The sequence below is a fragment of the Chiloscyllium plagiosum genome, unplaced genomic scaffold (assembly GCF_037043375.1).
Source record: "Chiloscyllium plagiosum isolate Xiang-an unplaced genomic scaffold, Cpla_swu_hap1 HiC_scaffold_2, whole genome shotgun sequence".
Lineage (NCBI taxonomy): Eukaryota > Metazoa > Chordata > Chondrichthyes > Orectolobiformes > Hemiscylliidae > Chiloscyllium > Chiloscyllium plagiosum.
In genome coordinates, this window is record NW_028270140.1 from 18,716,138 (window position 1) to 18,739,526 (window position 23,389).

Here is a 23,389-nt window from a genome sequence, read left to right on the forward strand (position 1 = left end):
CTTGGCATGAAGGGTATGCGTAAGATTTCTGAGTTTTTCACCTGGTTCTCTCATCCAAACTAAGATCATGACACCAATAAGATGCTGTATCCTTTGAAACATATCACTTTGCTATGTACATTATGGAGGCCTATCCCCTGAATAGAGCAGGCCAATTCATAACACATTCTTGATGGTTATGAGGTTCATAATCCAGTAGAGCTCACACTTTTAAATGGCACTGGTGAATATCAGAGACTTGTAATACCAATCCCCAGTATCACATGCTAAGAGTTATCCCAAATCCATGAAAATCCAGTTCTGTACATGATTCTGGCTGTATCCATCCTTTAGTAATCATACCCTTCCACGACTCCACCTCCCTTTAAAAATACTGAATTATTTCCCTTTCTCCAATTTATTCTTAGGATGTAGGTGATGCACCTTCTTTGTCTGGGAATGTTAAAGAGTCAATCATGGACGGAGTCTTTCGGGTTGGATTTGGACCAGGAGGGAGAAGTGTAGCATGGTCCTCGCCCAATGGGCACAAGTGGTGAGTGAGGAGTAAGTGATGAAAGGTGTGATTTCAAAGCCATTGGAAATTTCAATGTCATTAGGACATATACTGAAGCATTTTGGACCAGCCACCTGTTCAAAATGTCCTCCATTCCCTACCCCTCACCAATTTTCTTTTGTGTTTGTCATCCATTTTATGATCTCAATCAACAGAATGCTTCTATTATCCTGGCTGGCTGTAGCAAGGATCAGATAGTATCCAGTCCAAATAGCGCATACTGCTGTGCTTCCCTGCTGTGGATAAATACTGACAGGAGAGAATGAGGACTTCAAATGGGGATTCATTGGTTATTTAAGGGCCTCAATAAGGTTAAAGAGCAGACAATGCATCTGACACTTTGCTGCACTCCCTCTAAGACAAATATCTCCTGCCAAATATTTCCCTGCCAGTGAAAGAAAGACTGCTGAGAATACTCAGAGGGAGCAGAGGACACAGGGATTGAAACTGCAAGGCAAGATGATGTAAATTTTTGTGGCATTTTTCAGTCACAGTGATAGACACAGGGCCACAGTTTGAAGACTGGGACAGTGAGGACGAAGGCTGAAACAATGGCAGTAATGAGTGCTGAGCCTGGGGAATACGCCAGGGAACAGCAATGCTGTGAAGCCACAGCAGTGAGCATTAAAGTTTAGGAACTGTGGCCATAGTTGGGTCAGTCAGAGGCCACACAGGAAGTGGCACTATTGGCCCTGTTGGCCTTGCCCTGAGCACCTTTGTGGTGACGAGGTTAGTGCAACCTCTGAGATTGTCTCTGGGTTTGGTACAAATGCTCGCTTTGCTGTACAATAGATCCAGACTAAGAACTCGTAGATGTGAGCAGGAACATCCTTTCAGCTGATCTGGCATAAAATATTTGGGACTGAATGTTGTTCAGTATCTCCAAATGGAAATCGTTATGGTTGGTTGACTGGTGGGAATGTAACACAGGAAGCAAGGAATTTCCCCGTGTTGCCCAGCGCAGACATATGGAATGATTTACACTGTGAGACAGTTATAAATCTCTGGTCCTTTAGCATTTTGTAATCAATAAAAAAAAGGATCTGTCCTTTGTATTTTTGTGAGAATTGGCATTTTGGGGTTTGGAGTGAGAACACAGTGCTCAAAGGACAGCAGTTTCGATTGATGGCACCTCACTCTGACTATTTCTGGTTACTAGTTATAAATGTTAATGAAATAGAGCCTGTTTAATATAGCACACAGGAGCTTTAGCATTTCCTGTCATGAGGGAATATTTGCAATTATATGTCTTAGATCCGACCTTGTTAAACATTTTGATATTGCGATTTTCCTTTTTTATATGGTTTTCTTTTCAAAAATTGATTGAGGACTCATTAGACATTGAAGTGCCCGATGTGTCTCCACTGTCCCAGCTCAGTTTGAAACATTAACACTGGGTTTATCATGTAATGTAGAAAAAGAACTTTAAAATATCAGAGGAAGACAATATAATGCCCCCAATTTCATCGATGTAGCTGTCAGCGTTCACTGTCATCAATCCACTAAATCTTGACAGTTCAGGAGTTGGCAATTGTGTGGAATAACAGATTGGGCAGAATCTTCTCTTCTGAGGCTTAAGAGTCATGGCAGGTGTGAAATGTGGAGGGACCTGTGTGCGAGGGTTATGTGGGGAAGAGGGAAGTTGTGGTTGAGATTGTGATGTGATTTACGACAGTCTTATTGCAGAGTGAAGCATGCTCAATGAGCAGAATTGCTAGCTCTTCCTCCCTGTACCTCTTTTTACATCCTGTTGTTCTCTGCATATCTAAATTCTCTTATTCCTGTACACATTCTGACAAATGTCTGCAACCCTGCCCAAGTCATTGCCTTCTTTTCTAAAGCGTGATCCCCAGAATTGGATACAATACTCCAGCTAAGGTCTGACCAGTGATTAATTTGGTCTTTAAACCTTGAAGCAGTAGGAGTCCAATGCCCAGCACATTGACGTATTCAGTATAACGGAATTTTTGGAACATTAATGCATGTTTCTGGAGAGCAAAGGTTGAGATGTGAAGAAAACATGGGGCCAAGCTCAGTCAAAATGCTCGTTGTGTCTATTCTAAGAGCAAACAAAATCTTTCATCAAGAATGAAACAAATTTGGTTTGAAATGTATAAAAATAGATCGATTCTCAGGAGCCACTGAATCATTTAAAGGCTGACAGTTTTGAGTCAGCACTGAGCGACAGAAAAGAATGTGTGTGCCTTGCTGGGAGTGAGAGAGCCACAGTCAGACATGATGTGGTAAAAAGGAATGATATTTGTTCAAGTACCAGGAGAACTAAACATTCAAATATTCAGCTACAGAGGGGGAAGGTGATGTTGACATTTCTTTTCTTGTGCATGTACTTTAACTGTGTCATGACCTTTAGCTCATCATGAAGAGAATGCTTAGATATTCAGTCTTCAGTAAAGCGCATCAATCTCTGAGATTTTTCTTCTGTTTCTTCCAATTGTGTAAGCTTATGGGTGTCAGCTGTTGTTACATTCTTGCAATAGGTTTCAGATCCCATCCTAGAGGCGGGAATCAGCACCGATGATTCTGCTGAATGGCAGAGTGTGGGTGTAGTAATGAGGTCTCCCAGCTGGATCTCATACAGTATGAGTTCCCTGACTGGGGCTTGTTAACCTGGTCCAATCAGGGAGCCCTGGCTGACAGATAAGAACAGGAGCACCAGAGGTTCTGTTCACTCTGAGAGCTGGCTTTGAGGAAGCCAGACCAGTATCAACGACCTTCCATGTGTAAAATAAAGGGTGACTTGGTGATGGGAGACCAGTCTCAGTGGAGTTAATTTAGTCAGATTGTGGATCAAGAGGATAAATGGCAGGAAGGCCCTTTGCTGGATTTTATGCACCTGTTCACCTTTAGAGCAGCTAGTGAGGTAAAATAATATCTGGCTCATTGAACGGTCACAATGCAAGAGGAGGCCATTTGGCCTATCGCTTTTGTGTGTGCCCTTTGAAAGAGGAATTTACTTGGTGCCACTAACTTGTTTTTTTTCCTGTGTAATCCTGTACATTATTATTTTTCAGATAATGACCCGTTGCAATAATGACACGTTGCATGAATGAAACAGGGCAGGGATAACTGATTGCTAGTGTGTGGATGAAACAGTGACTAATGGCTTGGATTCTGGATCAATAACACAGACATATGGCTGGGAACATGACAGAGAATTGCTGTTCTTAAAAGGTGTCAAGCATCAAAGACAGAAACATTACCAAAACCTGGAAAAATGGATTTTTTGCTTTTTCGAAATCTGCTTTCAGGATTCCGGTAGCATTGTTTTTATTTCAAATCTCTTTGAATTGCTGCAGTCCTTAGCAGCCTTGTAACTAACTCCAGGATACTTCTCTGCAATAAGTTAAGATAACAATTTTGGAACTTGCAAAAATGTCAGAATCACTAACAATTTCTTCCTTTGTGGTGACCAGTGTTGGTTTTTGTGGCATGTAATCTACTTCTTGTGATGACCAGGTCCTCCCATCACAATCCCCAGACCTAGCCTCTGAGATGATTGGATTCAGTCACTGCCCTGACATTTCAGTGACTAAGGCACTACAATTCATCCTGAAGAAGGGTTACACCCGAAATGTTGACTTCTCCACCTCGTGATGCTGCCTGGCTTGCTGTGTTCTAACAGCCTCCTGCTTGTCTACCTCTGATTCCAGCATCTACACGGTTTTTTTTGTCTCTGACAAAGTCCTGCAATAAGCTGACCATGTCCTGATACTGTGATGTATTCGTGTCATGTTTGTGTCACAGTTGTAAAATAAAGAACAGTCCCAAGACATTTCATGGGAGCATTACACATCATGATCTGTCCTTATTATGACCAGATGTTATCACTGTGCAGAGCTGTGCTTTCTTCTTAAGAAGAAAAAAACTACACAAAGGATCTTTTTTAAAACCAGGTTGTAATTCTCTATGCAAGACAATACTCAAATTGGAAGGGGTCAATGGGGTGGGGTGGGGGGGGGGGGGGTGGTGAATAGACTCCAGAAGGCCTTGGAAAAGTCAAAGACAGTATCCATCACAGAATAGTCATCCCACAAATGGACTGGAACAAAATGTTGAACGGAACATGGATGAACCTCTCAACAACAGAGCAGCAGAGTGACCTGTAACTGAAGAGGCGGTTACATGAATCAGTAACTGAAAGTGAAGGAGGTGGCTGGGACACATCTACCGGGGGGCTGAGAGTTGAGGCCAAAATCTGAGTCTGGGAATCTAGGCTGGTGGCTGACTTTTGCCCCAAAACCTATCACTGGGGGCCCAATGCCAGTTCCCTTTCTGCTAAGGCCAGGATATGGTGGAAGGTGGTATACTGGGGAAGAGCCACTTTTCTCTGCTGAGGTGAGCCACCTGTCAGACTTGGGGGGGGTCAGGGTGTGTGTGTGTGTGTGTGTGTCGGGGGGGGTGGTTGTGGCAAAGCAAGAATGAAGCTACAATGGAGTCATGGAGAGACATAGAGTTTCATGGATCATGGAGTGAGGTAGGGAGTCTGCAAAGGGGGTGAGGGAGACAGAGAGTAGGCAAAGGGAGGTGAGGCAAGACAGGCTATGATGGGCTTGGAGAGAGAAAGGGAGGCTACAATTGTGAGAGAATGGAATGCAAGAGACGTTATAAAGGGTGAAGAAAGAGGAAGGGCACAAGAAAGGAAGAGAGATAGAGGCCACAAAGAAGAGGCAACAAAGAACTTGTCAACAAAGGACTATTCAGTTAACTGGAACCTAGGAAAACTTGAAATCACTGACTAAGATATTCCAGCTTTGGAGAAGGTGCAATGGAAACATATTCCGGTAATTTCATCAATCTCTAAGGTATGGTTAAGGTATATGTAGGAGAGTGCATCAATTGATTTGAAAACTACCTTTGTTGCTAACTTTTGCCTCAAGTCAGGTGCCAATTTAAAAATTGTTCAGAAAATCAATGACGCCTTGTGAATTGAACTGAATTGAATTGAATTTATTGTCACGTGTACTGAGGCACAGTGTGAGCAACACAGGCAGATCACAGAGTTAAGTAGCATAGCTAAGTAAATAATAGGTAAACAGTGGCAAAAACAAAATACACAGGTACGGGTGAATGTTAAGAGTTTGTAAGTCTATTCAGTATTCTATTAACAGTAGGGTAGAAACTGTTCCAAAACCGGCTGGTGTGCGTGTGTTCAGGCTTCTGTACCTTCTCCCCGATGGTAAAGGTTGCAGAAAAACATTGTCAGGATGCGCATTGTGACTTTAAGTTGAATGGAGGATTGATAATTAATGAGGACAATGGTGAATCCTGTTTCAGTAAGAGTCCAAATACTCTATGTGTCAAGACAGATACAAGTGGCAATACATGATCATGTCACCTAATACATAAATTAGTACAATTGAAAATTTTTTCTCTAAAAACTATAAAAAACCTTAACATCAATAAATAACCCTCAAGAAAAGTTCAAGCAGAGTCCTGGTGCTGTTACAATAATGAACCCATTGCTAATTTCAATGTACCCTGTCAACATTCTTATACAGTACCTTGCATACCCGCTGGACCGAAATCTTGCCTTGTTAAAAAGATGGCATGGTCATGGTGTTCCGAATGGTTCGGGTTTGCTTTTTGCTGAGAGTTGGCCCAGCGACAGATATTCTCCAAGCTTCGAGACGGATTTCCTCTTTCAATCAAGCTGATGGACTAATCAGAGAATGTTTCATTTAGTTCAGTTTTCATGAGCTGACATGTTCCGATGCTTGAAAGTAACCGGATGTCCTGAGGTTTGTTGCTGGACAACAGTGGTCCTGGTCAAGATAAGGTAGACTGCTGCTCCCTCTGATCCCCCAAGGTGAATTTAGGGCTAAAATTCACTGGAGAGAAAATTAGAATCTGCAGTCACATGCACATTGGCAGTGATATAACAGGGCTGCCTCCTTGGATGGCATTATTTCTCAGACCATAATGAATGTAATTTTGAGATGGTAGGTTCTAGAATGGATCCTTCCTAAATGTAAGTATAGTAATTAAGGTGGAGCTACCTTGTGACCTAGACTTTGTGCTCTGCATCATTGATAAGGCTCCATGCTGAGAGCAGAAACTCATAACATTATTTCTAACATTCCTTATGTATTTCAGGTATCATGTGAGTTTTAACATGCACGCTTCCTAGAATAAATAAGAGGTTGAATGTTACCCATTATAGGAATTCTCTGCACAGAACATCCTGGGTCATCCAGACTCCGAGGTACAAGTGTGTCACACCGAACATTAGAAAATATACACCCAGTTACCATGTGAAAAAGAAACAGTGAAGACAGAAACCAAATGTACCTCTACAACCTGCTGAGTCACCAAAGCGGGAACACTCACCAAGGATCTGGGGATACAATCATCACTGGATGGAAGTGTTTTGGAATGGTCACTGAAAGGGTCAATAGACCTGAGGCTGGCCAGTAAACAAGAGACAAGTTGGCATAAATCATATTGACATATCAACAACATAGGTACAATATTATGGACAATGTCAGTAGAAAAGAGGCCAGACAGGTTGGAGACCACTATCTCAAAGTTGGAATGAGGAACTCACTATATACTTCTGAAATGAGCACTTCCATTAGCTGCACTTCACAATATGGTGGGCAAGCTTTTTGTTAAGGTATTATCTCATTAGCCAGGACATTAATATGTGGTATTCTTGTATAATGCTCTGATTTATCCTCTATTTGACATGATGTCTACTGGAAAACTTGCTATTTTGGAGAATGAAAATCATCACTTTAAAGGATTTAGTGTTTCACGTTCAGATTTACTCTGTGCTCAGCCACAAAGAGATATGCACCAAATGATGCCTAATTTGCAAACCAAAGAAGAAAGATGTTGGAAGATCATGCCAATAGCCAGTCTGATTTTGTGGCATCCTAACCATATTGTCCCCATTGTGGGCCTAGAGGGAAAGATGTATCCTTGGCAATCATATGTGGCATCCCTTGTTGGTATCCTTCAAAATTGTTGAATGTCACCAATCCCTCAATGATTAAAGCTCTGTAATAGTCACTTTCCATCCAGTGATACTGCACAAAAATCTCTTTTTTACTTGGCAAGAAAAGTTGAAACAGTTGTGTACTTTAATAACTTGTGAGCTACATCCTGAAAGAACATCTAATGTAGCTGTCAACACTCCTCAACACTTGTCAAAGGGGTATAATCAATTAATCTGCAATTCAACACCCCACACAAAAGAAAGTGAAGAGCTAAACGTGTTCCATTTTGAAATAAAAGATAATTAGCTTGAATCAGCTTGCACCTTTTGATTTGTCATCTTTCTTCTAGATCATTTGAGCGAAGATAAGTGTTAAAATAAAAATGTCAAAAATCAGATAGACTGAACAGCTTGATGTCAATCTTACCTTTGCATATCCCAGCATGATCATTCGTACTAGCACAACATTTACATGGGCTCCCAGTGATTTATCATGGTAAATCTCATTAACCTGACAATGAAAGAAAGGGAATTGTATTAAAATCCTTTTACCTTTCAAGTTAGCCAAATGTTTCCAGGAGCTGCCGATGCATTTCATCCAATGGAGTTACAGCCATAATTTAATTCACACTAAATACAAATAACAGCACAAAATAACTGAGCTCTTTTTGGCATGAATCTAAGTTGGTTTTTCTCCGCATAAAAGTTAAAGGATTCTTATGTTTTGACTGATTTGGAGGTACCGTTTTTAGACTGGGGAGTACAAAATTAAAAATCACACAACAGGAGGTTATAGTCCAACAGGTTTATTTGGAAGCACTAGCTTTTGGAGCACTGCTCCTTCATCAGGTGGTTGTGGAATATAAGGATATTGTGTGACTTTTAACTTTATATTTTAAATGGAGAAGTTTTAGGGCTCACCGATTTGAATATATATGTCAACTCAAGCATCTCCTATAGCATTGCCCATTGTCAGCCAGGGAACTGAAAATATAGGATTTTTATGCTGATCCAATAATTGTAGAAACAGTAATTTCTTTTGGTGCATTAGCTAGTGATCATTCCTGTAATATCGCCCTACAATGTAACTTTCTCTAGTAATTTCCTCTTTAACTAAATGACAGGGTCCTGGAGGAGTAGCTTAGTTACTAGGTGGAATACCAAACGTTAATGGCAACATTGTAAATTTAGGGATATACTGGAAAAAAGATAGGTTCTGAGATGTGGGGACCAAAGGTAAGGATGAGACAGATGGACTGTGTTGTACGTGGTCATGAAGGCTCTGCAAGGGTTAATGCTTGATTGAGTGCAGCACATATTGCCCACTTTGATTATGTTGTGATGATTTGGGGCAGAGTAAAATAGGATCTTGTGGGAGATAGACCTAAGGATAGGTCCTCTCCCAACAGTCTTTGTAGTAATGTAGAGTCTGATCTTACAACATGTAAAAAATTACAGAGATGTAATAAACTGCATCTTGTTTACTCTACAACAATCAACTAATTAGACCTGAAGGGAGCTATCCTCACACTCAGAGCATCGGATAGGCCAGTTGGGTGGATGCTTGGTTTGTGATGTAAAATGATGCCAACGCCATGGGTTCAGCTTCCACACCAGCTGAAGTTACCATGAAGGATTCTCCTTCTCAACCTCTCCCCTTGTCTGAGGAGCGGTGACCCTCAGGTTAAACCACCACCAATCATCTTGCTCTATTGAGAGAACAGCCTTATGATCTGGTTGTACTATGGTGACTTTTTACCTTGCACACACTAGCCGCTAAAGAATCAATGCAGTTTAGAAGCACACACAACTAGCCCAGTGGTATTATCACTGGACTTTAATCCAGGGACCCAGGTAATGCTCTGGTGACCTGGGTTCGAATACCGCCATGGTGGAATTTGAATTCAATAAATTTATGGAATTCAAAGTCTAATGATGACCATGAATCTACTCTCAATTGTTGGAAAACCTATCTGGATCACTAATGACCTAGGGAAGGACACTACCATCTTTACCTGGTCTAACCGACATGTGACTCCAGACCCACAGCAATGTGGTTGACTCTTAACTGCCCTCTGGACAATTAGAGATGGGCAATAAATGCTGGCCCTGACAGCGACACCCTCACAACATGAATGAATAAAACAAGCAGGCTGTATTTACCTTTCTCATCATAAGTATCAGATTATAGAGTCATAGAGATGCACAGCATGGAAACAGATCCTTCAGTCCAACTCATCTATGCTGACCAGAGATCCTAACCCAATCTAGTCCCATTTTCCAGCACTTGGCCCATATACCTCTAAATGCTTCCTATTCATATATCCATCCATACACGCACCCTCTCTGCATGAAAAAGTTGCCCCTTAGGTCCCTTTTAAATTTTTTTCCCTCTCACCCTGAACCTATGCTCTCTAGTTCTGGACTCCCACACCTCAGGGAAAATACCTTGTCTACTTACCCTATCCATGCCCCTCACAATTTTATAAACCTCTATAAGATCACTGTTCAGCCTCTAATGCTCCAGAGAAAACAGCCCCAGCCTATTCAGCCTCTCCCTATAGCTCAAATCCTCCAACCCTGGCAACGTCCTTGTAAATCTTTTCTGAACCCTTTCAAGTTTCACAACATCTTTCCAATTGGAGGGAGGCTAGAATTGCACACAATATTCCAAGAGTGGCCTAACCAACGTCCTGTACAGCCACAATATGACATCCCAACTCCTATACTCAACGCTCTGTCCAATAAAGGAAAGCATACCAAATGCCTTCTTCACTATCCTATCTAGCTGTGACTCTACATTCAAGGAGCTATGAACCTGTACTCCAAGGTCTCTTTGTTCAGCAACACTCCCCAGGACCTTACCATTAAGTGTATAAGCTCTGATTTGCCTTTCCAAAACATAGCATCTCACATTTATCTAAATTAAACTCCATCTGCCACTCCTCAGCCCATTGGCCCATCTGATCAAAATTTGATTGTACTCTGAGGCTGAGGAGCTAAAACTTTGAATTTAGGTCGTTGTCAGAAGCAACAAGTATATGTAGATTTTTATTAACCACAAAATGGCTTTTCAATTTAAAATAACGCGATAAAATGGCTTTGGAATTTTCTTTGACACTGTGAAGTTGAACTGATGCTTTGCTGAGTTGGTTGAGATAAGAGAAAAAAAGAGAGTTGTGTCCCTAACAAATGAAAAAGGACTACTGCCTGACTTAAGCAGGCACTGCTGTCATCCAGCACTGCACCCTTTGGACAATAGGGACAGTCAAACATATAGGCACAGGGTGGTAAATCAATCACTATTTATTTTGTAGCATCACTGCCCCATTGCCATGGAGTTAGCAGGCTCCATGATGTCACAGCCATGTGATACAGTGACCAGGACAAGTGAACAGGACAAATCATCTATTCAGTTATTCTCTTCTTGCAATTTTTGATTAGCTGAAAATTCAAATCCTCAAATTAGCTTTCAGATTATGACAATCAAGATTCCAAAATGTATAGTTAGGAACAGACTTTAATGTTAGACAAACATAAATTGATAAATTGGTTAAATCAGGTTAAAATGAAAATAGAGGCAAGGAGATCAAGTAAAGAAGGGAAGAGAATGATGAAATAAGAAGCATAAAGCAGCAGAGTACAGTTTTTAAAATGTCTTAGTCATTTGTTGAGTTTCCATCCTGAATTACAGTTAATGATTATTTTATTTATTATTTTATAATAATATTTAATAATAACTATAATAATCAATTGTATTAGCCCAAATCAAAATTAATTGGCAGGGTCGCTTGGTTTTATTCCTTTACACATTGTCAGTGACATGTCTCATTGCCTCATGGTTAATTTAAAACATGGCTGCATTAATTCATTGTTCATTAAAGAATGGAAAGCTACCTTACTGGCCAGTTGAAGAAATTCTGCATGTGACTGAGGGATAGGGATAGATCTATATATAATAGCAGATGGAACTCCCAAAAGCTGAGGAGGTGACTGTGAATGGATATAAGAAGGGACTATACAAACAAGGTTAAAGCAACAATACTATAAAATAAAGAACTTAGATTCTACTTGGAATCCCGAGCCTATGTCTGGCATATCGACCCTTTTTGAGGATTGGGATTTTGCTCCTGTATACCCACTGAGCCCCTAACATCTCCTGATTGTCCCCAGCCTTAATTTAACCCACCTACTTGTTACAAATCTTTCCTTCGTTTGAAAATAAAGCATCAAGTCTTCATAGGTAAAAACAATGACTGCAGATGCTGGAAACCAGATTTTGGATTAGTGGTGCTGGAAGAGCACAGCAGTTCAGGCAGCATCCGAGGAGCACCAAAATCGACGTTTCGGGCAAAATGTTTGTCCCTTCGCTTTAACTGTTGAAATGTGGCCAATGGGGAGTAATGTGTCTTTAATGTTACCTCGGAGCTGACGATTGGATGTTGACATGCTTTCATCCTATCAAAAGGAAAATCTACTAATATACACTGACTCTTCATTGTGCTTTTAATATGATCCACAACTTTGGAGCCATGTGGGAACATTGAAGATTTTTAACCCCCAAGGGGCAGCATTATAGTAATGCTATTTTGTCCAATCAGTCTGGCAATTATCAATATGTCCGGCTCATGAAACTGATACTGTTTCTAACGTAGTGGGCAAGTGTGTGCAGCTGCTCAGGCAGCATCCAAGGAGCAGGAAAATCAACGTTTCAGGCAAAAGCCCTTCATCAGGCTCTATTCCTGATGAAGGGCTTTTGCCTGAAACGTCGATTTTCCTGCTCCTCGGATGCTGCCTGAACTGCTGTGCTTTTCCAGCACCACTCTAATCTAGACTCTGGTTTTCAGCATCTGCAGTCCTTGTTTTTACCAAGTATATGCAGCTGCCAAGCAGGCGACCTTACACCCCTTACATTTCTGGTACCATTGGGTCCACAGCAAAACCCAGTTAGACGCAGTATAAGAATGGGTATGCCAGACATTGGTAAGGTGCAGGAATCATGGGGGAAGCCCCTTCTGAACAGTACAAACTATGGCCTCAAATAGGGTACTCCCTCAATACTCAAACCAGAATATGGTGACTGCTACTAGATTAGTTTATGTTCCTTCTTTGCTGCAGCCTATTTTAATTGATTATGTGTATATTGTATATACTTATATACAAGGAGGGAACGGTTTATACTTTATTACAATGGACACTCTGTGGTCTCCAACCTTGCAAGGGGGGAGATGATAAAGATTGAACTTGACCTGCTATGTGGACTTGCCATTGGCAGCATTGATGTTCAAGAAGGGACAGTTTACCTGTGTGATCCTGGGCAAATAGAGAATGTGTACCGACTCTGCCAGGAAGATGTCCTTGTGTGCCAAGAGACTGAATGTTACCAAGAATGACTATTACAGTGGTCAACTGCATCAAAAGTCCATTTACAGAACAAGTCTAAATTGTCTTTACATTGTATAGGTGTTGTGTGCCACTTTGATTTCATTTGTACTATGGGCATCCCTGGTAAGCCTTGTCCCCTTTCAGATAGATCACATAGTAAAAGAGACAAAGGGGGGATGTTATCCTTCACTAACAATTTGTGTCTAGAAACCCATAATAAAATATTTGGAGAGGATGAAGTAGTTTGTTACACCCTTACTTCAGCAAGAGACTCCCTGACCCCTTTTATTCTTCCCAATCCTAACATAGGGGTATAGAATAGTTCTAAAGTATTTACAGGATTATGGACTTCCTCCAATAAATCCACGATATCCTATCCAAATTGCTACAATGGTAAGGGATGGGGGTGCACTTATGTCTAAAATTATACCCTGTGTTATGATAAAATGTATCAGTCGTTACTGATTCTCTGAAGGACCTCGCATCTCATGCGTATGCATTAAGGAGGAACGTGTCTCTATTACCACTGGTTTTCAAATCCTTTGTGGGGAGGGTAACAATAGCCACTTTCATTATGATATCCCTAATGGCATTAATATTTTCCCAATTATTGGATGAGTAGAGCCATTCTGGGATGTTGACCACATCTCTTATTAAGAGACCCACCCCACTTGACTAAATGATTTTTAGGCTTTATGTTCGGGACCAAACTGTAATCATGGATTACCCAGATACTCCAGAAAGTCACGAAGATAGGCTCACTTCTTTTTAGGAAAGTCCCTCCATTATCTATACTAAACCTGGATATTATTTTTTCAGTTATAATAAGGCATCTAACTACCTTGTCTTGAATGGAGCAAGTATTCCTTGTGCTGTAGCTGTAGGAACACTATTTCCAACAACTGTTCCCTGTCCAATTACCTGGCAACGAGACTCAAATTCCCCTGTTAAACGTTCAGTTTCTCTTGACTTTTGTGCAGAAGAATCCAAAGGTTCTATCAAAAAGTAAAACTCACTCATTGGCATATGCAGTTCTTAGTGTTCTTTCCGTAGGAGGGTCTTCAGGAGTTATTGGTCATCAAAACCGTAATTATCTCATTTGTGGACTCATGATTTTGTGAAATGAGACAACTGCTGCCCTAATAAAAATTAGGGATATGCTTTCAGAATTGTCCCTTTTTAAGCAACAAAATCGCTATGTTCTCGATTACATACTTGCAAAGGAAGGTGGAGTTTACACCATTAACAAAGGAAAGTGCATCATGGGGGTTACTAATTTTATCGAAAACATTGCTAGACATATAGATAACATCTGCACTTTTGTCAATCAAATGAATGAAGGCGCAGGATGGGGAGATTAGGGTTTTGGTTCATGGTACAACTGGCTAATTAATATGGCTATCTATGCTGCTATTGTTTTAGTTGGTCTTTTTGTTGGTATTGCTATTGTTAAGTATATTATTGCTAAAATATTAGTTTCCTTTAACAACGTTGGTTCCATCCAGAAAACGCTTCTCCACTTAGATGATGATGAGGGTGCATCATCGCCTGCCCCTGGTTCCTCTTCAGAGGAAGAGAAAGTATTGCAGTCTCTCGCTGCCATCGAATTGGATTAATTTGATCCACATATTTATAGTGTGGTCATAGAATGACAAAAGAGGGGAACGAGGATCTAAAATTTGAATTTAGGCTGTTGTCAGAAGCAACAAGTATATGTAGATTTTTATTAAACACAACCTGGCTTTTCAATTTAAAATAACACAACAAAACGGCTGAAAGTAATGATATGACTCTGTGAACTTGAACTGCCGCTTTGCTAAATTAAGCTAAATAGAAGATAAGAGAAAACAATAGATTTTTCATAATATAAATCATAAGACAGTGATTTGGTATTCGAACTAACCTTGAACTAACAAACATGGGATGATTTTCTGCATCAACTAATGTTTCCCAAGAAATATCATTGGATTAACCTGCTGTAAATCATGTCACCTTATCACATTTGATTGGTCTTTTCTTGTAATTATGACTATTAAAAAACATATAAATAATGCGTAATTTTCAAATGTACTTGTGCCATTTCTCTACAGAACACAGAAGCTTTTAACCTCCGTGTTGCTGGACAAATCTGTGCCAGGCTGCCTTAATTTATTAAACTGGGAACCTTGCTTTAAGCAGACAGTACTCCTAATGATTCTTTTGACCGATCTCGAACCAAAGGGGCCACTCTGGAGGGGTCCATATCTTCAAGGTAACCTTCTTCACTGTCTACCACAACTCCAATTTTGGTGTCATCTGCAAACTTACTAGCTATACCTCCTATGTTCACATCCAAATCATTTATGTAAATGACGAAAAGCAATGGACCCAGCACCGATCATTGTGGCATCCACTGGTCACAGGCCTCCAGTCTGAATGGTCAAATGGAAACTCAATCTAACTAATTTAATACATTATTTCAAATGTCAATTTAACTTGAATGGGGTGGCAATTTAACCAAATGCTTCAACATAAGTCTGGTTCAGCATTAACAAAATAACTACCAGGTATTCAATTTCCTTAGGAAAATATTTCTTCATTATATAACATATATCAGGATCCATTACTGTTTCTAGGACTGACTATCTCTGGGTCTCTTTCCTTTATTAATAGCAATTCATTGTTTTGAATTGTGTACTTCATAAAAAAAGGATGGCTATTTAATGCCACAAAAGAAGTGAATAACCTTTATGGTTGTGTTCGCTGATGTGTTGCTTGTATTTCCATTTAGGAGCCCTAACTAGCTTGAGTTGTGTGGAGTTTCCCAGTGTGTACAGCCTATGACAGTGCTAGTGCAGTGTAATGCTCAGGACTCCCCAAAAACCTCCATCATGTTAAGGAAAAAGGGTAACAGGGGTACAGGAAAGCAGCATCCTGATGTGGCAAATATATCAATATTCCTTCGTCAAGTAAAGTTTCAGCAAAAGGTCATGGATCTCCTGTTATATTACTCCTATAAAATCAGAACTTAGCTTTATAGGATTATGCTATCTTAAGATACTGATCCAAATCTGGTGGGCGGCACGGGGGCACAGTGGTTAGCACTGCTGCCTCGCAGCGCCAGAGACCCGGATTCAATTCCCGCCTCAGGCGACTGACTGCGTGGAGTTTGCACGTTCTCCCCGTGTCTGCGTGGGTTTCCTCCGGGTGCTCCGGTTTCCTCCCACAGTCCAAAGATGTGCGGGTCAGGTGAATTGGCCATGCTAAATTGCCCGTAGTGTTAGGTAAGGGGTAAATGTAGGGGCATGGGTGGGTTGCGCTTCGGCGGGGCGGTGTGGACTTGTTGGGCCAAAGGGCCTGTTTCCACACTGTAAGGAATCTAATCTAAAAAAAAATCCTGTTTAGGCAGTGACTTGTTGCAGTGCAATAGCCAAAGATGATTTGCATCTGACAGCACATTTTCTAACAGCTTTCTCACTTACTTTTATATCAGTACTTTGGAGGAGTATACCAGGTTTTTGTTGAAATGTAAAATGTGGATTTCCTGGAACTTCCAACCTCAGAACCATTTCAACATCCAGACAATCAGGAAGAAGGGTCGTTTCCTCAAGGGTTAAAGTGACAGGCAATAAATATCTTTATCTCAAAAATTTAACTTCTTTATATTTTTCTTCCCCAAAAAGTACTGGTTGCCATATATTTGGAAAATAACAAACTTCACCCAATGAGACATTATGCCTTGTTGTTAATTAAGTTTCTGGATAATTGAGGTGATCAGGAAAATAAAGAGAACACATTTAACAACTAGGTTAAGGAATAAACAATAAATTGTTAGGCTGAAGTGAAACAAGGGGGTGGGTGTGAAGTGTGAACAATGGGATAGTTATCGATCTAAATAGCTCAATGATATACAGTATTTCTATACAATTTTATGGAACTGGCAGATTATTTTGCAGTGATTCATCAGTCTAAATGATGAATTTTTCAATCATCCATCTGCACAATGTGTAAGACATAATGCATGCAGCGCAAAGTAGAAAGGAAAACAAACTATGGGTCACAAAATTGTCTTTCAGAATTAACAGGGTCAGAATCAGGAATTGCTGGGAAAACAAGTACGTCCTGAGTAAGGACTTAAAATCAACGAGGTAAAAACAATGACTGCAGATGCTGGAAACCAGATTCTGGATCAGTGGTGCTGGAAGAGCACAGCAATTCAGGCAGCATCCGAGGACAGGCAAAATCGACGTTTCGGGCAAAAGCCCTTTTTATTCCTGATGAAGGGCTTTTGCCCGAAACGTCGATTTTGCCTGTCCTCGGATGCTGCCTGAATTGCTGTGCTCTTCCAGCACCACTGATCCAGAATAAGGACTTAAAATGTTAACTCCACTTTCTCCCCTCAGATGCTGAGGTTCTCCAACAATTTCTGTCTTAGTTTCAAATTTCCAGCAGTTTTTGATTTGTTATTGTTTTTTTGTTAAAAGAGTTGGAACGACCCTTTGGGGCTCAGGGGAAATGAAGAATTCCCTACAAGTCCACCACACCGATAGGGAATGTCAAGAGATCACCAGCAAGTTTAAATGATGGTCAGCTACAAGGACTTGTAGCAACATTTGAAGCAAGTGGTTCAATTTGAGAAAGATCACAAGGCAGAAGATGACAGCTAGAGTTAAAATTAGAATGGAATGCACTTCTTTTATCAGTACAAAACAGATACAAATAGAACTAATTTTCATTGTGGATTCAAAATCCCACTGAGGATACCCTCCCCAGTATTATGTGGCACTATCACCATGCTTAATGGGAAAGACTTCAAACAGATTCAAACAATTTCAAACTGGGTACTGATGAGACACTGTGGGCCATCAGGAACATTAGAACTGTGATCAACCACCATCTGTAATTTCATATTCCCCCAACCCGCTATTACTATTAAACCAAGGAATTAACTATGGTTCAATGAAGAGTGCAGGAGGGCATGCAGGAGCAGCATCCAAATGAAATGTCAACCTGGTGAAGCTGTATCACAGGATTACCAGTGAGCAAAACAACAGAGTAGCAAGCAACAAACAGGAGCGATTCCACAATCAACCAGCAGATCTGAACTGTGCGCACCCAGTTGAAAATGGTGGGGGACAATTAAACAACAAACAGAAGAAGACAACTCCACATATATCCCCATCCTCAATGATGACAGTGCCCAAGACATCAGTCCAAGAGACAAGGTGTCCATCTTCAGCCCGAAGTACCAAGTAGATGTACCATCTCCCCTCTTCCTAAGATCTGCAGAATCATAGATGCAGAAGGCAGAAGTGGCAGAAGTGAGTATTGCAGATGCTGGAGATTAGAGTCAAGATTAGAGTGGTGCTGGAAAAGCACAGCAGGTCAGGCAGCATCCAAGGAGCAAGAAAATCAAAGTTTTGTGCAAAAGCCCTTCATCTTCATAGATGTCACTCTTCATCCAATTTACTGCACACAATACCAAAAGATAGATGAAGACTCTGAATACTGCCATGTCAATGCTCCCTGACAACATCCTAACAATAGAACCGAAGACCTCCTGTTCTAGTACAGTTACAAGTCTGGCATGTGTAAAATTTCCTGGACATGTCCTGTCCACAAACAGCAGGACAAATGCATCCTGGCCTTTTCACACCCTCTCATCCTCTTCTCAACAATCAACAAAACAGTGGAAAGGTTCATTGGTAGTCTGATAGGTTTCATTGGCAGTGCTAACAAGTGACATATGCAAGTGAATAACTTCACTGATGCTCAGTTTTGGTTCACCCAGGGCCAGACAGTTCCTGACCTCATTACAGCTTTGGTTCAAACATGGACGAAAGAGCTGGGTTCCAGAGGGGAGGTGCGATTGGCTGTCCTTGACATCCAAGCAACATGTCACAATATGATGGGCTTCAAGGAGCCTGAGCAAAACTGGAGTCAATGGGAAACAGAGGGAAACTCTCTGCTGGTTGGTGTCATATCAAGCACAAAGAAAGGTGGCTGTAATTGTTAGAAGTTCACCATCTCAGTCTAAACACACCACATCACCACAGGAGTTCTCGAACTGCCCTAAGTCCAACTATCTTCAACTGCTTCATCAATGACCTTCCCTCGAACATAAGGTCAGAAGTAAAGATGTTTGTTGATTGCTGCACAATGTTCAGCACCATTTGCAATTCCTCAGATAGTGAAGCAATCCATGTTCATTTGCAGCAAGACATGGGCAACATCCAGGCCTGGACAGATAACTGGCATACAGAATTTATGCCACGCAAGTGCCAAGCAATGACTATCTCAAACGAGGGAAAATCTAACCATCAATCCTTGATATCCAGTGGCATTAAAATCACAGAATCCTCCCAATATCAAAATCTTGGGAGAGAGTGTTTACCAGAAACCAAATTAGACTAGCCAAATAAATACTGTAGCTATGAGAGTGATTCTCTAGGGAATAAATCACCTCCTATCCCCAGAATACATATCTAGAGTTGATAATGCACAAGTCAGGAGTATGATGGAATACCCTCCAATTGTCTGGTTGGCTGGGATCTAACAACACTCAAGAAACATGATACCACCCAGAACTAGACATTCCACTTAATTGGCTTCATATGTAACACTTTAAATATTCATTCCACTCGCCAACAACACATAGTGGCAGCATGTGTGCCAGCTACAAGATACAGTGTAGAAACTCACCAAGTATCCTTCAACAGCATGTTGCAAACCTGAGACCTCTATCACCTAAAAATACAAGGGCAGCAAATGCACATGGACACTGTCACTTGCACATTCCCCTCTGATCAACACAGTGTCCTGACTTCTGATCCCCAGGTTAATGCATTAGTGACAGAGGTTCAAATCCAATCATCCCAGATGGTAACATTTGAATTCAATAAAAATCTGTAACTATAAAAAAAGTTAGCCTAAGGGTGATCATGTAACCATTGACAATTGTTGTCAAAAAAAACCCATCTGATTCACTAATGTCCTTTAAGTAGGGAAATTTGCCATCCTTGCCTGTTCTGGCCTTCACATGACTCCAGGCTCACAGCACTTTGGTTGACTCGTAATTGTCCCCCTGAAATGGCCCTAGCAAGCCACTCAGATCAAGAGGTAATTAGGGATGGAGAATAAATGGTGACCAGTGACACCCACGAACCTCATGAATGCATATGCTATTCTTTCATTGTCACTGGGTAAAAGAGCCTGGAACTCCCTCCCTTACAATACTGTGGGAATCACTTTGTTCTATGGACTGCAGCAGTTCAAGAATTGCAGCTCACCCCCATCTTCTCTACAGCAATTCTCTACAGCAATCAGTCCCTCGCAGATGAGGTTGACTCGCTTCCACTCTCAGGGTGAGCCCGTAGGTGGCTGTACATCGTGCAGACTCTGTTACACTTGGGCCTGAAGGTGTTTGTGGGAAGAGGTGATATGGGACCATTGGTGTGACAGTATGCTCCTCATACAGTTTTCACCTGGCTTTTGCTTCTTCCCGACAGTAAATCTTGAGATGCTTGACACCTTCCTTGATGCTCCTACTCAACTTTGGACAGTCTTGGGCTAATGATTCCCAGGTATCTGTGGGAATACCACATTTCGCCAGTCAGGCCTTGAAGGTATAGCTGAAGTGCTCCCTCTTCCATCTGAGGCTCGCCCATAACCGCTGAGATATCCACATCCCAGAACAAAAGAAACAAAAACTGCTTACTCTGAGGCAGTCCCTAGGGATCATTTCTAGTTTATGTCCACTCTGAATCGATAGGTTCTAAGCTGGCTGATTCACGATCTACAGTCTCTGCCAGATGTGTGGTAGAACGTGTTAGAAGGATCAGATAGTTGAGTTGTTGGGGCATTTGTATGTTCTAGCCAATGCCTTGACTTCGCCTCTGTGTGTTCTCAAGAAAGTGTCTTAATGCACTCTATGTCTTTCGAAATGAACCTTTTCCATTTTGATTCATTAAAGTCATGGACTGCTGTGAGTCGGTGGAGATCTTCGATCTCTCCTCGGATGGCCTGAAGACATCAGTAAAGCCTTCCCAGGGAGTCTCTGCCATGATTGAGGTCAATGAAGAACAGTTGCAGTTGAGAGGCTGGCAACAGGGATACAACTGAACATATTTGGAAAAGATTTACGAGGTGATACATGCAATGATGGTGTTTTCCTCTGAGGGATGGATGAACAACTTGGGACCCATATTCGTTGGGTTTTGGTTATTTAATTGAAACATGTAAGGTATTGAAGACTAGATGCTGAGAGAATGTTTCCTTTTGTGGGGAATCTAGAATGAGTGGGTACAGTTTAAAGATAAAGAGGCACGGAGGAGGTTCAACGAACTGAATGGTCTATTCCTACTCAAAATTTTAGGTCCTACCGAGCTGAGGTGGTTTTGAGCAATCAATGCCTCAATTCTGGGCAGGTTGTCATGGGAAAGGCTACTCCAACCAACACAAACATATCCACTTCGACCAACTGGTGCCCTTGCATTCCTGGCCAAATCCAAAACCTGAACAAAGAAATAGGGGCAGAGCTTGGGCAGCTGAATAATCTATTAACATTTTTTTTTGCACTTCTAATCCTCACAAGTTTGCAAAAATTGCAATTGCATCTCTCCATTGTTTTTTATTCACTTGTGGGTGTTGCTGACGTAGAGCCACAATACCCTTAGGGAACTGCAGGACTTTGAACCACTGACAGCGACGGAATGGCGATATATTTCCAAGTTAGGATGGTGAGTGGCTCAGAGGTGAACTTGCAGGTGGTGGCGTTCCCATGTATCTGCTGCCCTTGTCCTTCTGGATGGAAATGGGTTGTCGTGGGTTTGGAAGGTGAATTCTACAGTGCATGTTGTAGATAATACACACCGCTGCTACTGAGTGTTGGTGGTGGAGGGAATGGATGCTTGTGGACGTGGTGCCAAACAAGTGGGGTGCTTTGTGCTGGATGGTGTCAAGCTTCTTGAATATTGTTGAGGCTGCACCCATCCAGCCAAGTGGAGAGTATCCCATCATATGCCTTGTATTTGATGGACAGGCTTTGGAGAGTCAGGAGGTATATTACTCGCTGCAATATTCCTTGCTTCTGACCTTCACTTCTAACCACTCTACTTATATGGCAAGGCCTAGCTACCTGATGAAGGAGCAGGCTCCGAAAGCTAGAGCTTCCAAATAAACCTGTTGGACTATACCCTGGTGTTGTATGATTTTTAACTTTGCACATCCCTGTCCAACATCGGTGTCTCCAAATCATGACTACCATCTTTTCGGAAGTCACTGAATTGGCCTTCTTCCATGTGGGATTTCTGAATTTCCTTTCTGATCACTATTATGGTAATGGATTGTCTCACTTTAACCCTTCACATTTCCTAATTCTTTCCTGAGAATTCCATGCTACATTCTGATCAAGGGTCCTGTCATCTTCTCTAAGATTTATGGATGCTAATGCCCAGGTCTCTCTGTTCCTACAATCCTTCTCCAACATAATGTATTTCTTATCCTTCATTCCAAAACCTATCAATTGACAATTCCCTGTGTTAAACCACGTCCAAATTGTGCCTAATTCTGTTCCTGTCCCTTACACTGCTCACTTTATTTTGGAGTTTTGTGTTCTTTACAAACTTTGATTCTTCCTTCTTAGCAAGTTTTGAAAAGATTTGCAGCTCAAGTTGAGGTTCCGGATGTAAGTTTGCTCGCTGAGCTGGAAGGTTTGTTTTCAGACGTTTCATCACATATGAGGTAACATCATCAGAGAGCCTCTGGATGAAGCACTCTCTTAACCAACTTTAATCATACATCAGGGACATGTGATTTGGAGGTGCTGGTGTTGCACTGGCGTGGACAAAGTTAAAAATCACACAACACCAGGTTATAGTCCAACAGGTTTATTTGGAAGCACGAGCTTTCGAGGGGGGATTTGCAAATTGGGGCATTTTCCAATATTGCAATCGCACTGACACTATTTTCATGGTGGTGAAGCAGGGACAGGCTGAGGTGGGGGGCCATCGGAAACTTGGTCTGAAGTGGAAACAGAGGCATGCAGATGTTGAAGCCAGTAGGTTAGAGGTCCTGCTCCTATTCAATGTGAAATTGACCCAGTTTTGTTCATAAATAGTGCTACCTTACACTCATAACTGATACACAGTCCTGAAGGCTGCAGGGTCCCCAAATGGAAACTGAGATGCTGATCTTCCAACCTGCACTGAGCTTTGCTGGAGTACTGTAACAAGCCCAAAACAGAGACCAAGACAGGGAACATGGTGGTGTGCTTAATTATCTACAAACAACCATTATCCACAATAGAAATAATTAACTGGCCATCTAATAACTTTGGAAAGTCTGGGGGTTGCTAATAAACCTGCCAAAACAAACAAACAGCCATTAAATAATCTCCTCAAAATACAAACGCATGGAAATCCAACCCACTCATGAAATTATTATAGCATAACATATACCCATTCGATCCATCAAAATTTTATATCCATGTAGCTACTTCCTTCTAAATGCAATGA

At 41.3% G+C, this 23,389-nt stretch overlaps 1 protein-coding gene across 4 annotated transcripts in view; it reads right to left on the bottom strand.

The window, feature by feature from the left end:
* LOC122564950 (A disintegrin and metalloproteinase with thrombospondin motifs 3-like) overlaps positions 1–23,389 on the bottom strand; it is a 267,936-nt gene that overhangs the window by 71,461 nt on the left and 173,086 nt on the right. For all 4 annotated transcript variants that reach the window (XR_015759635.1, XM_043720492.2, XM_087995042.1 and 1 more), the window contains 2 exons: positions 7,939–8,022; positions 6,076–6,232 (listed from right to left, as the gene is read on the bottom strand). Coding sequence is in view for 3 of the 4 variants with exons in the window: in XM_043720492.2 (XP_043576427.2) it covers positions 6,076–6,232; positions 7,939–8,022 (241 nt within the window). In the remaining variant the exon portion in view is untranslated. The remainder of the gene's footprint in view (positions 1–6,075; positions 6,233–7,938; positions 8,023–23,389) is intronic.